The sequence below is a fragment of the Onychostruthus taczanowskii genome, unplaced genomic scaffold, assembly GCF_017590055.1.
Source record: "Onychostruthus taczanowskii isolate IOZ18803 unplaced genomic scaffold, ASM1759005v1 scaffold5, whole genome shotgun sequence".
In the NCBI taxonomy this organism is placed as follows: Eukaryota; Metazoa; Chordata; class Aves; order Passeriformes; family Passeridae; genus Onychostruthus; species Onychostruthus taczanowskii.
In genome coordinates this window covers 15285224-15304119 of record NW_024502568.1, presented here as the reverse complement: position 1 = coordinate 15304119, position 18896 = coordinate 15285224, and the positions used below count along the sequence as shown (strand labels likewise).

Below are 18896 nucleotides of genomic sequence, written 5' to 3'. Positions count from 1 at the left end.
AAAACCACAAAAAATGTGCACCCATGCTCAGAACCCCATCTTTGCTGCAGTGTGCTCTCAGAAGTGTTCACTGTCATCACTTCCCCAAAACTGGAGAAAACAAAACCATAACTTCTGCCTCCTGAAAAGACTGAGATAACATATGGGGGTTTCTGTCATGAGATAACAACTTGTCCTGGTACAACCCAGAAAGGTAATTTAACATTTACCAGAAGAACCATCAATGTTTCTTTGCATGGATGTTACTCAAAATCAAGCTTTAGGGCTTGATCAATATTTTAGTGATACTTTAAGAAATACCAGCTTTTGACAGCAGGTAAAGTATGTGTATTTTTCATTGTTTGCTAGTGTCTTCTGGATATTTCAAATAATATCAAGTATGCACAGTTAATTTTAAATAATTAGAAAAAATCCTAAGCTGTAATTAAAAAGATTATCTTTTGTTCAATTTCCCCAAAGTTAGTTAAACTCAAATTTAGGAGTTCTGTACAGTTTCTCCAAGTACTGCAAAGTCAAGCCAAGACTTGTTTGTGGTGATAGAAACGGGAGGCAAAGGTTACATTTAAGCACCTTGAGACAGTCACCATTTGAAAGCACTGCTAAATATCAACTCAACCACTTACTGTGATTTTGGTAGCTTTGTTCAGAACATTTACCCATTCAACTAGGTCCTGCTGATCATTGGCTTGTAGAAAGTATTTTCTCATCCCTGCATTCATAACTGTTAAAAACCATTATGAAAAGTTAACAACACTGAAATTTAAGAGCAAACTTAATATCATTATGAAAAGATTTGATTTCAGATGAGAATTCTGTTTAAAGTATTTAAGTGCTCTGTTGTGTTTCGTTTTAGAAAGTCATCTTAAGGCACATAAATCCACTTGATTGCTTAATTCTAAAAAAAAAAAAAAAGTAATTTAAGCTCTCCACTTAAATGGCATGATACAAACTTTGAAAATTGATTTTCCGACACAGAAATGAGGTCTTGAATGTTATCAAAATATTCTACAGTTCCATTTCCTCTTTCTCAATTTCCCCATGCAACAAGTTTTATACCTGGGGACTTCTACAATTCCTCCTTTTAATCCTCTGCCCAGAATCTTTGTGACATTATGAACATGACTATGGTCACTGATTTACTTTTTAAAAAAAATTTCAAATTTCTAGGAAAATCAGTATTAATTACAAAGTATATCATGCACAGTACCAAACAACTTTAAGACAGCTACAACACAAATATTATTTTACTTCAGTGACTTGGCAGAGAAACATATTTTAATGAGTTTATATCTCTACCTCACAACCCCTGGCATTCCTTTATCAAAAAAGGACAAACTCAGTGTTAACAGCAAAAAAAAAAAAAAAAACCCAAAGAAAACCACATGGCTAATTCTTGAAATAGGTTTTATGGTGATTAAAACCATCTGAATATAAAGATAGTAAATTTGTATTTTTCCTCTACAAAGTATTAAAACTCTTTAATAAATTAGAGATATTTAAGCCAGGGTCTTGGATCATTTTAGAGGTGACCCACTGACAGGAGAAACTTCACAAGTGCTGAGGACAAAGCCCTCCACAGATGTGCAGAGGAATCTGTAATCTGTAGATGGCACTGAACTGACACACCAGGTACTTGCCTAAAACCAGGAAGAGCTTTAGGATTATCTGAAGCTTCAGTAAATTTTGAACAAATTTAAACCTAGAAGGCGCCCCAAGAATTGTTTTTTTGTGCAGCAACAGAAGCTGAAATTTGACTTAAGAGCATTGGCTGACAGTATTTTTAGATCAATGAAATCAACTCTTTCATCAGTAAAACAGATTTCAATAGTTAAATGTCTTGTCTTCCCAGCTGACAGGCATACCACATTTCTGAAAACAACTGTCATTACTTATTAATGCCTCAAAAATTTCAGACATCTGAAAAAAACAGCTCTCACCTACTCCTCATTAAGCTGCAGTATGAAAAAACACAAAAACACCTTAGGAGGAAGCCAACATTTCCATCATACTAAAGAAGAAAGTGAATACAAGCTGTTTTTCAAACACTCCCAGCTGTAGCTGGTACCAGAACTGCAGAACATTATCCTTGTTCCAAATGTCTGAAGAACACAGCACAAGCCAAACTTACCAAAACAGAACTCTGCCTTTGGCCTCAGCTTAGTTGCATCGCTAACCTAGAAGGGAAATTAAGATTATAAATGTCACAAAATACACATCAGATATCACAAGTTTTATTCTGTTTCAAGGGGGTAAATTCAAAGATTAGCAGAACAGCAAGGTGGTTAGGCACAGTGATAAAGAGAACTAAAAACATACAAAAATGAAAGACAGACAAGGAAGGTGGGAAAATGCAGTACTGACAACAAAGAATGCAAAGGAAGAATGAGAAATGAGCAGGAAGACAAGAAAAGGTCAAGTATTTTTCTCCATTTATTTGTTAATGCAGTATCTGCTACAAATTTAACCACAGAAACTTTCTTAGTTCACAGTTCCCTTTCAGACATATTTAGAACTAACTGTATACACAGTGTAAGGACTAAATATTTTTTAGAAATTTTTCTGTCCTGTCTATTAAAAGTCATTATTACTTGCAAGTTATGACACCCAAAGACATCTTCCCCTTCATAAATGACCAGTCTTTTCTCCAAGACTAATGGGAATTCAAATACTCATAAAGAACTGAAATGTCAACTTTATGAGCACAAAGAGCTGCTGTTTGAAATCACTAAACAAACTTAGACAACACAGTAATTAGTCTGTTCTTATTTTAACCTGAACCTATTGAAGTGTTTTAACACTTCTCTAATTCAGGAGTACCACAGAAGCAAAAACAGTAAGTGGCATTTAAATTTGTCTGAAGTTAAGGCCCTCGGTAGTTACCACCAAGAATTTAATGAGTGTCTCACATATTAATTATCTTACCTTTGAAATATAGGTAAGTTTAATGGCCCCAACAGGTGGAGATCCAGAGGGAAGATTCTGAAACAAATCACGTATGTTACAAAGTGAAACTAGTTTATTCTCATGCCACAGTCAGTGTTTATGCATAAAAAGCAAGTAATTCCACAAACAAAAAGAAAATCCTACATATTTTTATAGACAATGCACAATGTATGCCTGAAACAGGATCTAAACTACTTGTTTATTATACACACATCTGTTAACTAAAAACAGAAAGACTGCTAGAAACAATACAAATAGTAATTGTTTCAGAGGTTTATGTATTTTACTAGAGGAAAAAGGATTCTTGTGGGTCTGCATCCAGGAAATCCGGAAAGAATACTTTTTCCTTAACAGATGTTGGAGTCTCATGTACTTTGACCAGGGCAGGAGGAAGGGACAAGAAGTGACATTCATCTATTATGTCAGACACTTCAAAGGCCATCTCACATATTTTCCAGTCACTTCAGGGATTCAGAAAGGCCTTCACATAGTTACAAGAACTCTGAAGTTCTTCAAAATTACAGCAGTGGCAGAAAATCAAGAAGTTTCAATTTGTCTCTTGCAAGAAACCCTTTCATTTGTGAAAGTAAAATAAAAGGCCTAACCTAGGCCTGGGTGTGCACTGCAAATATCATTAAGTCTTAAAACTTCTAAGGAACTGCAATTTCTACAGCACTTCAAGATTTTGTCCACATGCCCTGAATTGCTTCTTTTCACTCAGATCAAATGTTTGAAGTCTGTGTTACTTGCAGAAATTCTTTTTCTCCTCAGTGAGAACTGCTAAATGCTTCAGTCACAAGTCACATCCATCGAGCTGCACTTCATTTACATTTTGTTTTTGCTGGTTCCTTTGAACAGCAGACTGCTGGTTTTTAACTCTGCTGCTCCTGGCAGAAGGGTACATGGATATTCTTCTGGCAGGCAGCTGTCAGCTGACCTGGATCCTATGCTCTCACTGTCTCTGTGCCCAAACCTTGAGCAATTATCTGTTCTTTCCTCTGCTAGGAAACACAGGGATGCAGGCACATTGTAAAAGTAGCTTTTATCTAAAGGCTGCTCTCCATTCCAATGCCATCCTCATTCATACACCATCCATGCTGGACTGCAATTGCAGGTTTCATTAAAAATTGCTTTTCAGTCACTGATTCTGTGGAGGGAAAGGTATTAGTAATGCAAGGAAAACCACACGCTGCCACGTAAGGTTAAAGGTGAATTAAAGACCAGGGTGTGTGATTTGCCTCATCTGGTTATACTAAACTGATTTACAATTATTTTTTTCCTCCAGCTTCCAGGTCCATAATACTAAACCCCACTTTTCTTCTGCAAATTCGTTAGAAAATCCAAAATTGAGACAAAGCAGGAAACTCCTGCCAGGAGCAGCTCACCTGTGGGTTATCCATGTACCACACCAGGTTGTCCTCCTGCGTGTCCAGGATGAAGTAGCGCCGCAGGAATTTCCCACTATTCTCATTTTCCTCAATGTCTAAGAAACCACAGATGCGATTCTGGCGATCCACATAAGGCATTTCTGACCCTGGACATCACACTGCACAACAAAAAGCGCAGGAGGTAAGCAGAGTTCCTTGTTGCTAATTTTAAGGCTGCTCAGTGCATGACATTTTGGGCAGTTTCAATCAGTAGCTTCAAGAAGTTTCTAGGGAAGGGTAAGTGAAGCGCAGCTGCTCCCCACAGCACCACCACTGCGTTTTCAGACAGGACTTTCACACTTTGTAGTGTGTGTTCAGCAGATCCAGCAGCGTAAATAAGTGTAAAGTTACAAGTGGTAAGCAGCAGAGCATCAAGACTTTGACAAGATCACTGAAAAATAAAGGTTGTCCTTCACAAAACTGAGACAGCAGTGGGGTTACACTTCCTCCTTTGACAATGCTCTCACAGCCAAGAAAGAATCTTGGTCAGGAGCTCCACTGCCCAATGCAATTTTTCATATCTAGCTTATGCAAATGCAATAAAAAAGCTTTTAGAAACATAGTTCTCATTTTTCTTCTCTCCTACAAAAAGCACTTCATGTCCAGCTGTGTCTAAGAAGGCATCTTTTCATTCTTATATATTAAATAGGAAAAATGAAGCTGTATGTGCACCAACAGAGACGTGAGCACCCTCTGCTCTTAGTACTGAGGTCTGAGTACACCACGCTTTTATTTTGGCTTTTGGGATATGTTTTTCGCTTTTAAGTTTTTTTTTGCATTAAAAAATTCAATTAAAAGCTGCATTATGCCCACCTATTACCATTTTACCATTCACCTTTTATGGCTCTGCCTTTCGTACCACGAGTTTTGCTTCCTTTTATTTTGTGGGACAGTCATTTTATTTTAAGAGCCAGCCTTGTTAAGACCAAAGATAAATTTGCATACTCATCTAAAAATGATAAAAATCAGGTTGATGCCAATCTTTCCCAAGGCAGGAAAGAAATGATTCAGTTTTCACATTTTGTTACAAATTTCAGAAATAGTACATATCCAAAAATACTAATGTAAGACACAGGAACGTTGAAACACTTCACATTTTTAATCATTTTCCAACTTTTCCAGCTGTAACCGTGTAATATGGAAGTTTCATTTCAGTATTTCTTTAAATTCTTTACCTCTAATACGTTTTTAAGGTTACTCGATTTAAACACATTTACATGCACATACAATGAGCCAGACACCTGATAATTATTTGTCATTAGATACTGATATACCACACCAAAAAATGAGACAGTTTTTCAAGTGTTGTTTTGGGGAGAGAATCAGTGTTTATTTTAGGGACTCAGATATCCCCTTTTTTTTTTTTTTTGGGGGGGAGTCCATATACAAATATGTAAATGTATAATTGTATTTACAGCTGTCATTTTATGACTAATTAGAACACAAGCAAGTTTTTGACTCAATTACTTTGAGAAATAGACTTTTTAAAAACTATCACCAGCAACAACAGTTTAAATATGCAAAGGTTTAAATATGCAAAGGTTTATTCTTCAATAAAGTAAGAAAATTTACTAAAGTAATCTCAATTTTCTTGGTCTGTGCCTCACAATATAAATATCACAGATCTAAGTCATGTTCTGTAACCAAGTTATATTTATAAGGACCATGAAAATAAACACTTGAGCACTCAGGACAATATCATTATTTTAACAAACATTCATCAGTAATTCAATTGAGACTCTTGGGATCACTTCATGCTGTAACAACATCTCCCTATAAACACTGAGGGCAAGCTCAAGGGTAGCTGTTCTCTACACCTCTAATCTGGCACAACTTGGCATCACACCTTGTTTGCATTTAAATGAATATAAAAATTGCCATTTACCAGTATTGCCCTAATTTGTGCCAGGTGGTCCCTCAACAAAATCATCCAGCATTTCCAGAACACCCTTTAGGCTTCTTATCAACGGTTTATGAAGCCCAGAAAAGCCCTGTGCCTAAAAAAAAGCAAATATTGGTGGCTGGTTTCCTGTCTGAGCAGACTTAAAGCTGTGTTCTCTGCAGATGTGAAGAAAACAAAACAAGGAAAACTTGTTTTTCAAACAAGATACGGATTGATCAAGAATCCTTGAATAAAACCAACTGAATTTTCAAAGCACTTTTCCCCCATAAGAGAATCTATGTTTCAGAAAACCTTTCAAGGAAAATGAAAGGAGGATGCTCACAATGCTCCATTATGAACATACAATTAGCTAAAGCTGAACTACTCCAATACTTGAATTTTTTTTTTTCCAGGGCAAAAGACAAAACTCAGAAGCTTTTTCTTATTTGTCAGTAAACTAATTCTCACAGAAGAAAAAAAGAACCCCAAACATAAATTAATAAAGATTCTCTATTTCTGAGTACTACCAGCTAATTTCTAGCCTACAAAATGATACTATTTGCACCTACTCTATGCTCTAATGAAATACAGTATAAAGTAACACTAATGCTAAAATGTAAATTGTATAACTGCTGTTTTCCTCAAATTAGTTTAAAATTCCTCATGGGATTACAGACCTCTACAGGACTGATGGTCTTAAAGAAGAAGAGACAAAAAAAACCAAACTCTTTAACTTCATAATAAATTGAAATCTGACACAGTATCATATAACTGTTTTCCATTTTTAAAGCCTGCTTCCACCCATTACACCCTGGCAAGATTCCCCTGTAAATTAATAGCAATTCTATTCAACCTTCATTAATGAACCACAATTTGCAATGCACATTGAAAAAGAAATCAATTTGCGCCTTTCTTCCAGTTACTAAAGGGACTGAACACATGACAAAACCACCACCATGATGATCCCTTTCCTGACAACTCTAGACAGAGCCAAAAAGCATTGATGGAATTGCCATGATTCATACAGGGAATTGCAGAAATCCAATTCCTCAGCATCGGAAATCTGGCTGGAAGACCACCAGGCTAAGAATTCATCAGAATTTCAACTTAAAAATGTTTTCAGAACACAGATCATGTCTTGCAGAGATGAGATTTTTCATTAAATTATTTGAAGCAATTAGGAAACAAAAATCTCCAAGTCTGCACCCTTAGTTATTTTCTGCAGCAGAACCTGCAGCACAGAACAGTGCATTAAATATTTTAGAATCAAGCATTATAAAAAGATGATGAGTTCTTAGGAAGGCTGAAGGCATCAAACCTGTTACAGACCACATACAATTTCATTTTATTTTGCCTTCCCTCCCTGCAGTGGAGATGTGGGTCAGTGACATTGTGCTACTTCAGGAAAAACATCCCAGTGGCCCATTTCCTCCTGGTTCTTGCCACAATCTTCCAGAAACAAAGATGTTCTTGAAAACCCATTTTGTGGTGTATAGTAACACCCTGTAAGAACTCCCAGCTCCTTAAAATTCTTTCCTGGAGGGCTGTGTTATAATGCAAACAGGAGGTGTCACTTATTTTTGAAGCCTTACATCCCTCTTTCCAGCAGCAGGGTACTAATTTAGGAGGTCCATACCTCACCAGCCCAGCTTCTCTCAGATTTCCCCTCTCCCTGCTCTTTTCCTCTGAGGTACAACACACACTGACATTCCCCAGCATTTATATCCCACACTGAGGGCTGCCTGGCCTCCTGGGCACCACTATAAATAAAAATCCCAGATCACCTTCCCCAGTCTCACTGTAAATGCATGACTGCACAAGCAGGACCTGCAGAGGCACACGAGCATCTCCTCTGCACCATTTATAACACACAGCTCAAACTCTCCCACATTAATTCCTATTTTTAGCTTCCCACCAGCACCTGTTCTTCAGTTCACCTCCATTACAGATTGCTTGCAGCTTTTGTATCTTCAAGTACAAAGTCTAGACAAGACTGAACTGAGGTGCTAGATAACATTTCTGTGGCCCAGTCTCTCCCTTGATTTCCACAGGTAGGTACAAACCATGGACCACTGGCTGACTAAAGCAAGTGGAAATTTGTCTTCATAAAAAAATCAGGCTTTGCACTATGATAGGAGAGCTTGATTAAAAAATACAAGAAGGGCACTTAATACCTCTTTATTTTACGTGTATTTTCCCCAAGCTTTGGGTAATACTTTATTACTTTTATTTTATTACTTGGGTAATATTGTATTACTTTTATTTCTTTAATTTAGAGGAACAGCTCTACTTCCTGCTCTTTAACATTTGGAACTTTGGATTTAACTCACCCCAAGAGATGACTTTGGGGTTCTTTTTCTCTCAGCTAGGAAGATTCAGAAACATCCATTACCTACTTACTCATCCCTATGAAATGAAGAACAACATTCATACACCTCCACTTGATAAATATAAAATGATGCCATGAGTCATGCCCACCCCTCCTCCCCAGCTCCCTTTTTAAGCTCTGCTGTTTACAGCAGCTCCAGCAGCACAAAGGGAAGGTAAAGCAGCATCCCCAGCCATCTCCAGTCTTTCCTGCAGTTCCAGGGACAGCTTCATTAGTGAGGGCTCCTGGCTTTTGCCTAGGCAATTACTCTCAGCTTCCTGCTGTAAATCAGCTGCTCTCCAGCTGGTCATCTCTTTTACTGACCATTTAGTGCCTCCCGAGGGGAAGGGATGAGTTCAGACTGTCCTGCTTATCCCCTGAAGAACACAGCAATGAAAGCTTTCCTTCTTGTGTACATCCAGGACAAGGAAAGGGAGCGGGGAGGGGGAAATTCCAACCCTAAGACAAGCAGCTCAGGGCAGCCTCTGAAAACAAGTCACATAAATCTTCCAGAGACAGTAGTTCAAACTTCTTTTCATTTCCTTGAAAACATTCCAGCACAGGCAGCCCACCAGAGAAATACCTTATACTATGAGACAATACTGTAAATCCCTGCTCAGCTTTCATACAGCTTCCAAAGTACCAAAAACATAACAAAAAACCCCCACAAACAGCTAATCCAGGAGTTGGAGAGCTTGACTTGGCTGCAATTCTTTTGACAACAAAAGATAATTTAGGATTGATGGATTTAAAATTACAAGCCCAGCTTTTCAATTTCCCAAAGATCCTCCACTGCCTCATTTTTGTCCTGGAGGGTACAGCAGACACTGGATAACAGGAAAGACATGACAGATTTGTGAGCAGCCTATGACACTATGATCAACTTTTAACTACATCTAAAAATGAGAACTGCAAGTCTCCAGGATACACTGCCCCCTAAATTCAGATTCCCATTCTAAAGAAGTCAAAAAGAAGGAAAAACCAGCTGCAAAAGGCTGGAAAGAAATTCCTAAGCAGAAATCAATTTTCCAAATTAAAAAATATTACTTAGCACAAGTGGCATTGACCTCTCCTATCCCTGACCAAACTATGAGGAATGTCAAAAGATACATGCCTCCCCCAGCACCTAATCCAACTTCCAAGCAGACCACAATATAGAAAAAAATCATGGTTGCAGTGATGAATCACCTAACAAAACCAGCAGCCTTATCTTGAACTTCAGTCTTATCCAGTGGTGATTCTGTGTTCAAAATGCTGAGCTGCTGTTTTCCAGGAACACTCGTTAAATCGGGGTAAGCCAACCACTCCCATCTCTACCAGTGCACCTCAGCAAGGCAAACCATTCATTTTATTCAATACCATCCTCTAATGTTACCTTCACCTCAGGGAAAAAAAGAAATATCAGTATGTTCTAAGGGAAATCTGGACTGCTATGGAAAACATTCTGGAGTTATCTGAATCCATCATCCTCTGCCTATTTCAAATACTGATCTACAAATTCCACCATGGGGCAGGCTGGTACCTCCTCAAAAATCTCTGCAGAAATGTCTCTAAGTGATGTTTCCTGTTCTTAACTGAACTATTTTCCTCCATTTTAAGGTATTTGCAATAGCAGCCAAAAGCTTTGGGATGTGATGGAATGAGGAAATGCACTGCACAGGATGCAAAACTCCTCTCTATCACTGATCTTGTAAGTCAAAACAACAAAAAACCCAACCTCACCTATTAATGGTTTTTGCCCAGCTAAAGCAATTATTTTAATTGTCCTTCTAAATGCACTGAGCTAACAGAAATAAAGGGAAGCATCCTGTGCAACAAGGCCATTATAAAAAAACACTCTTTAAATTAATCCATTAATAACTTCTGAGTGATGACCAGCTTACAAGGCAGTGAAGTAAAATAACAAAGCTGAAAGACAGTGACAGAGTATGTTCAATAACACAAAATCTTTACGACAGCCAGATGTAATTTTCATCACTTTATATTAAGCCTCCAGATAATATAGTTATTCAAAATGAGATATAACCAGAAATAAATACAATAAAACAAAATATAGTTACTATAATTGACTTTGACTTATATCTCACACAAGCCTCAACACAAGTTTTTTAATGCTAATTAATTTCAGTTACATGCTAGTTAAAATCCTGAAAAATGCAAGTTCAGAGTTGATTCATATTTACAATTATTTTAATTTTTTTATTGGCCTTTACAAATTTTTTAAATAAGTGCCACCTACAAAACTCCAAAAATGAAAATTAGATCCTTGTTCTTGAAGGTGCTTACATGCTTAGTCTATAGAAAGTGTCCATTCATGACAACCAAAACAATTAAAAATTAAGCAGGAAATAACCACATTACTTACTAGAATTACTTATTATTACAAGTTAGTCATTAGAAAAAACCCTGTTTAATTTCAATAATAAACTAATAACTGCTTCATCCAGGCCAACTGCTCCAAGCACTTGAATTCCACACACTCCCAGCTATTTCAAATTCCCATCTGAATCAAACTACAAATCCTGGTGAAGCTTATTTGACTTTAGGGAGTCCAATCCAAAAAGAAGGTGAGGCTGGTTGAATAATGAATTTTGCCATTTTTGAGCCAGTTTTGCTGATTTTCACTCAGAATCCTGGCTATAAACTCAGTACAAATAAACACAGACCTTCTTCCTGGGAAGTATGTAAGAAATGGAAAGGCCAGCTACTAGGAAATCAGGAATACCTTCAGTTTTCACAGAATACTCTTATGCTGTTAAAGAAAGGACTATAAATAACTAATTTCCCAGTTAATTTCAATATCAAATAATGAAAAGAACATTTTCAGGTGAATATTTGGTTTGACCTCTTTTACTGATATAAAAGGATTTAATGAAATCAAAGCACATAAAGGAAGTAACTGTTTATCAATTTTGATTTTGTAGATCTAATTTAGCAAATTCAATGCAGAATAAAGAAAAATGCAACGGTTCACCTACATTCAATCTTTGGAAAGGAAAAAATCATTGCTGCTCAATTTTAATCTAATTTATTTTAATATTTATAGAACAGACTGTATTCATTTCACTGTATAATTAACTATGCGGGCCAAAATTTCCTCTGCTGCAAAGATTTTCTATTTCCTCCAGAATCCAGCTCACTTGTCAGTTATATCAGAACTACACAAGGATTTCCAGAGATTAGGACTAATCTCAGAGCTCTCCAGTAAGTGCAAGTGCAGTGAAAGCTCTTTAGGAAGAACAGGGCTTTGCCTGTCTCGTGTAACAGACAGACAAATGTGCATTTACAGATGCACAGCTCCTGTTTACCAAGGTGGGAGGGGAAAATTAAGCTCATCAAATGGCATTACCCTCCCCCTCTCGTTTTTTATATACCTTAAATTAAGAAAATCAAATGCCACTCTGGCATGTTTAATAGAAGTCTCACCCGACACACAGATAAACCCCACGAAGTGAAAGTTGCTCTGTTTGTAGCGCAGTGCCATTTCACTCAAAGCACATCACTCACTGTAACTTCTCACAGAATTCATTTCCAGCAGCATTCCTCCTTGGAACCAAGCCCTAAACACAGGGAATCATCCTCATGGCAGGTACAGCCCATGCCTGGTTGTGGCTTTCTGCCTCACCCTCCTCGTTTGTGGGATGACACAAACACCAGTTACAGCCCAGCTGCTGCTCTGCACTGACAAAGGTGTTTCTCAAAACCTCACTTATGGTGTGTAGGGACAATAGCAGCCCTCCACCCACAGAATAACCCCAAAAGTACCAAGCAGGCTCCTGGCATTTTGTGGGATTGCTGTCAGACCTACACACAGTGAGGCAGACACACTCCAGAAGAATCCCAAGTCCTGTACACATCCAGCAGCCTGGAAATCCTGGATGGACCATGAGCTGCTTTTTAACACCCTGTACTGCTGCCTCCCACAAAAAGGCAGCAAATAGACCTCCTGAAGGAACCATTCTCCTCCACCCAAAAATCAGGGCATCAGCACAAAGTAGGAAGACAGAATAGATAAATTACAGCATCTCCAGTGAACTTGATTTAAGGAAGAAACACAAGAAAAAGGTTAACGATAAAAAAATCAAGATAACCAAACCCTAAAGTCCTGAATCAGCAGACACACTTTCAACATCCTTTAAGTGACCCAGCCTTCCATCACTGCTGCACACCCAGGCATGGCCTCCTAGATATAGGAATAACTTGCCAGCTGAATTATTAGCCCAGCCTAAGTTCCCATTTGTCATTTTCAGGCTCCCTAAAGAGTTAATGAACATATTGAACAACACCTTTTGAAGTGCAGTTTTAAGAGGACTGCTCACTCTTACAACAAACCTGGCATGTAACTGTTTTAGTGCTTAACAGAAGAACACTTAATTAAGTCACTAGTCTGAAACAAGTCCCAACACATTTTCTTGGACATGGGATGTAAATGTGGTGGGTACCAAAGCACCCAGGCAGAGCATACACATCAAAACAATTACATATTAAATGCATTAATTTATCACCTATCTGTCAGTATACAGAGACTGTTCCTGGGAGTGTTGACTCTCAACAATGAAAACATGTTTGCAAAGCTTGGTAATTGCTGTCTAGTCTACACTTTCAATTTACAGCAATGACAGTGCCCTGTTTTCACCAGGAAGATTTTAAATTCAAAATACTTTTAACTCTGCAACATTAATAAAGACACTCCTCACTAGAGGTGGCTGCAAATTCTTTTTCCCTTTAGGGGAGTGGAGAGGTAGAAAAGCTCAGCCTCTTTCACATGAAAAGTCAGTAAATCAGGCCAAATTTGAGAGATTCTGCTTACCATGCCAGCAGAAAAAATGAGCTAAATTGATATCCAAAACATCTGGATGCAATGTCTAGCTAGAATTAAAAGCATCTTCAAGAAGAGAACAGCCAACAAAGGAACAGAAAGAGCTTTGCTACAGTCCCCTGTGTGGCAGAACCATAACATAAAAGATTTACATGTTTGTGTGGGTATTTTAAGCATTGTTTTAAAATTCTGTTAAACAAACAAGGCCATGCAGTGCTCCTTAAAGTTTTAAGGATTTGCTTTCTCTAAGTGACACCAGAGATTTCCAGTCAAAACCTTGTTTCCACTGTATTTTTCTGGTTTTCCTCCTCCTGCCTGGAGCTCACCCCTAGTTTTTTAACTTGGGCAGTGTCTCCAGCCTCTCCCTGCCAGCACTAGGGAGCTCCCCTGGCCACATCCAGCCTGACTTACCCTGACCACTCCTGTGATGCAGAGCTGCTGCTGCTCAGCACTCTCAGCATGAGAATGGAGGGACACAGCAGCAGCTTGTCCCAGGCCACACAGGAAGCTTTTTGGCAACACAGTGAGCTGAACCTGTTTCCCAAGTCCCAGAGCAGCAACCTCACTATTGAACCACCTTTCTTCTACATAAAATAGCTGAAACTATTCAGATTTTAAGGCAAAGGCATATGTTCAAACCTGAAAACTGTTTAAACTGTTGAATGCCACAAATGTCTACCAGACCTGCAACTCCCTACTTGTGCAGATAACATCTGTTAAGAGTAAGTGGCTCATACAGTTCTGCACCAGAAAGCTTAATAAGTTCCTTCTCCAAGATTAAAGAAACACCTACACATTCTAGATGCTTCTGCAAGTCCCTGGAGGGAGAAAATGCTGCTTAGTGCTGAGACAATGAACCAGCTTCCTTCCTCAACAGCAACAAAACCCTGCTGCTTTACCTAGCACTGAGAGGAAAGTGTTATTTATAGAACTGAGCCCTATACCAACACATACCTAAATACTTCTCACAGTTGGGGTACAGCATGCATCAAGATGACCTTAGACCTATATATTTTCAAAGTCCTCATTTGAAAGATCAGTGTAAGAGCAGAAAAAAATTTGAAGCAGCTCAGCCATATCCCCCATTCCAATTCATTTCAGTGATTCTCTGCACTGAAGTGTAACTTCAAAACCTGAGCCATTCTTGTCACTCAGAGCTCTTCAGCAGGTGACTTTTTAAAAGCAGTTACATTATTTTCATATGTCAAATAAGCTCACTAGGATTATCATATTTAGGTTCCTTATATAATTTTATAAATCATTGACAGCAATGCCTCTAGCCATGTCCCATTGCATTTAGTTTCAAAACCAAAAGAATACATGCACTGACTTTTGTGTTTCTTTATGTAATTTCCTGATGACTTCTTAAGCACTTGTACCACACTGCAAAAATGTTTTATGCTAAAGCCAGTTAACTAAATTCCCATTTTAGCACTGAAATAACTTACTATTCTGTATTTTCATGCAATTATACAACTGCACAAAGGTTCACTTGGCTGCAAACCCCAGTATTTTCTAAGACTGTTCCTATTCTTCATAATTATCAGTGAAAAAAAAAAAAAACAAACCTGCCAAAACCCATCTTGCAAGACAGACACATGCTTTCACATCACAAATTTTAATATTGTTTGTCTAAACACTGATGCAGAGCTGGATACATCCAAAAGCACTGTAGAGCATGCAAGGAAAATTCTCATTAGACCATGTACTCACCCCCCAACACTGCTGGTTTGCTGCACTTTGGAGGAACTGCATTTACTATGATAACTGTCAGCTTAAATAACCAGGAACAGTCAGTAATAAAGACATCGATGGAATTCTAAATCTACTAAAATAGATTAAGAATTTTGCAGGCCTGGCAGTTTGGGCTACATCCAACCCTGCACTGGAGACTGTGTTACAAGCAGAGACCTGTTCTCATTTCAGTAATGTCCTCAAGTTCTTTCTAATCTGTTACAGTCAATAAAAACTGACTTCTGCACTTCCTCTCTTCTACACCGACTCTCTGACACGCCGTCAGCCTTTATTTGAGCTGAGATAGCTCTGCTGCCTTCTGGAACAGGTCCCAGCTACCTGCAAAAAATGCCTTTTCCTGCATTCAGGTCTCTTCCTCCTGCACATGCCTTCTGTACTCCCCATGCGTGTGTCTGTCTTCTGTCACTCAGCTACTACTCCTGAGGAAAATAAACACAGGAGGAGAGAAGGAGGAGGAGGGAAAGCATGAAGATGCTGCCTGCCTATTTTCTTTACACAATGGTTCTTTTTTGCCTATTCTCTAATTTGTGTGAAAGCATCTGCTCTCCTGAAACAACTCAGCACTGCACTACACCTGCCAGTGACCCACTGTGCATCCTCTGCTTTAATTTCACCCCTGAAATGCAGAGCTGTGCAATGGAACATGAGGCCAAATGTAGTTTTAAATAGAGAAATAGCTCAAGAAAATAGATTTCTTTAGAATTTATGAATTTGGAATTAAATCTTCTACAATCACAAAATCAAATCACAACGTTTGGTAACTGCAGACAGAGCTCACTGAGTCACACAGAGGTTTATATTTTATGCAAAGCTGACTCCAGCAGTGTAGCACCCAGTGATACCCAGGACACATCAAACCCCCAGGTATTATTTCTTGAATTATCACTTTCTGCATCAGTGCTTATCTATCCCTGAATTAAAAGACTCTCCTCCAAACATCAGCCAGGCTCAATATCTCTCCCTACCACAAAGAGATTTCAGCCCACTTTTAACACTTCCTCATGTGACAAAGGGTAAAAACTGCACTTCTACACTTCTGTGCTTCACAAACCTGACAGCTCCACGTATTGTTACTGCTGTGACTCTCTCAACTAAAAATAGCAAGCAGAGGAAACAAGACTGAATGGACCTAAAATGCAAGTTCACTGTTCCACAAGGCAGAGTAACTCATGAGAGAGCAACCACTCAAAGTAACCACACACACTTCCAGCTCAGGATTGTGTTTGTGCTGCATCAAAATGAATGCAGCTCAAATACAAAAATAAAACCAAAACAACAGAACAACACAAAAGCCAAAAAATCAAAAAAATCCTCTTGCTTTGGTTTCAACAGTGAAAAGCCACTCCTCACACATCACAGGCCCCAAAACTGTAGGAAGAAATATAGCTCTGTCCTGCAGGGTCATGTATGGGATTGGGTAAGGAGAAGAGAAAATTTATCTTTACAGACATTACAGCCTCTGTCAGGAAAGCAAGGAATTCGTCAGAAGGCGTCAAAAAGGTGATGCTGTTCAGCTTGCTCTATGCCTAGCAGTCTCTTTAAATGTACTCTGCTTTGAGAAGAAGGTGAAGCATGGAGGGATGGAGCTCTTAAGAATCTAAAAAAAAATTTTAAAGATTCTACCTCTCAGCTTTACTCAGGTAACACCACTCTGCTAACGCCTAATTCAGGTGCTCAGTGGAACAAAAAACTGTTTCCCCACGCAAAGACTGTTCGTTCTGCTCGATTACAAGCACAATACACTGCCTGGTGAAAACCAGACATTTTTCTTGCAGAAAGCCTCAAAGCAGCAGGCTGCCAAAGAGAAAACTGCTGTCCTCTCGATGCTACTTTGAGAACATTTGATGCAACAACATAATGCCTTTTACGAAGGTCATGCATTAGTTCCTCCCAAGGGAGCTGCACAACACGTACAGAATTTAAATCTTCACACTACCTATAGAACTTAAATCTGCACAACACGTATAGAATTTTAAATCTTCACAACACTTACAGAATTTAAATCTGCACAACACGTATAGAATTTAACTGCACAACACGTATAAAATTTTAAATCTTCACAACACTTATAGAATTTAAATCTGCACAACACTTATAGAATTTAAGACTGCACAACACGTATAGAATTTTAAATCTTCACAACACTTACAGAATTTAAATCTGCACAACACGTATAGAATTTAACTGCACAACACGTATAAAATTTTAAATCTTCACAACACTTATAGAATTTAAATCTGCACAACACGTATAGAATTTAAGTCTGCACAACACGTATAGAATTTTAAATCTTCACAACACGTATAGAATTTAAGTCCGCACAACCCATACAAAATTTAAGTCCGTGCTAAGTTCAGCAGCATGTCAAATGCCTGTCTGGAATTTTACAGGTGATAAAACCCGCGCATATACCAACGGTGGTTACAGTTTAACATTCATTTATAGTCAAGTTACCCATTCAAAGCCACTCCGGCTCAGTAAATAACCAGCCCCGGTTACAGCTAAGCCAGACCACGGCTCGGAGCGTGCCAAGAGCCCCCCCGCACATCCCTCTCCAAGCCACAGCGGGCACCACCCGCCGGATCCCCAGCCCCCCGAGCTCTGCCGGGGATCCCAAGGGCACAGCCGGGGAGCCCCGAGGCCCCGGGGCTGCGGCTCTGCCCGCTGCCCCCGCCGCTGCCCGGCGTGCCCGCAGAGCCGAGCGGAGCGGAGCGCACCGTGACGAGCCCTGAGATCACCTCTCCTCTTACCTCCGGGGCCGTGACAGCGCCCTGCCCGCGCCACCGGGGCAGCCCGCACCGCGCCGGCCCCGCGGGCAGAGCCCCCGCGCCGCCGAGCGCCTTCCAGGGAAAGCGGAAAGGAAAAAAGGAGGGAGCGGGAGCAGGACAGTGCCCTGCGCGGTCACACACCGGGCAGGCGCGGAAGGAAGGGCATCACCCGGGGCGGGCCGAGCCCCGCCCCGGCCTGAGGCACTTACTGGAGTGGTGGCAGTGCGGGAGCCCCGTGAGGAGAGCCGGGCGCTCCCCGGGCGCGCTCCCGGCCCCGCTCCCGCGCCCCGCACCGGGAACGGGCTGCTCCCGCCGCCTCCGTCCGCACCGCCGGCACCGCACTGCGCGTGCGCCGCCACACCGCCGCACGCGCCGCCCCACGGCATGCCGGGACATGTAGTGCAGCGCGGGTGGGCAGGGGTGGGACTCGGGGCATGATGGGAGTTGTAGTTCAGTTGCTGGGGTTTTAATAGCGTATTTGATGGGGAGGCCGCAGCAGGGAGGGAAATGTTGAATATTGTGGAAAAATTTTTCCCTCTGAGGGTGGGGAGGCGCTGGCCCGGAGAAGCTGTGGCTGCCCCATCCTTGGAAGCATCCAAGGCCAGGTGCGACAGGGCTTGGAGCAGCCTGGGATGGTGGAAGGTGTCACTATCCATGGCTGGAGTGACACTGGATGGGCTTTGCGTCCCTTCCAACCCAAACTGATTTATGATCTGTGATTCTATGAACTGCCATTCACCAGCCACACGATATCTAGCAGGCCAAGTGCCAGATTCTGCAGCTGGGATAGATCCACCCTGGGTGTCTGGAGATATTCTGGAATGGCCCTGGAGAGCAAGGCCCTGGAAAAGCACCGGGGGTCCTGGCTGGTGGCAAATGGCATATGAGGCAGCAGTGCCCCAGAACACAGCACTGCTGCCTTCCCCTACTCGAG

General features: G+C 40.2%; 1 protein-coding gene across 9 annotated transcripts in view; it reads right to left on the bottom strand.

Annotated features, from left to right (window-relative positions):
• Window positions 1-18305, bottom strand: part of PLEKHA1 (pleckstrin homology domain containing A1) — a 31432-nt gene extending 13127 nt beyond the window's left edge. For 5 of the 9 annotated variants that reach the window (XM_041415319.1, XM_041415323.1, XM_041415325.1 and 2 more), the window contains exons 1-5: window positions 17945-18288; window positions 4329-4489; window positions 2923-2979; window positions 2129-2174; window positions 624-721 (exon numbers count right to left, since the gene is read on the bottom strand). In XM_041415319.1, the coding sequence (XP_041271253.1) occupies window positions 624-721; window positions 2129-2174; window positions 2923-2979; window positions 4329-4469 (342 nt within the window). In that variant the 5' untranslated portion in view covers window positions 4470-4489; window positions 17945-18288. Of the gene's footprint in view, window positions 1-623; window positions 722-2128; window positions 2175-2922; window positions 2980-4328; window positions 4490-17944 lie in introns of all 9 variants that reach the window. The other 4 variants (XM_041415321.1, XM_041415327.1, XM_041415324.1 and 1 more) reach the window with 2 other exon arrangements.
• Window positions 18306-18896: the final 591 nt, after the last annotated feature.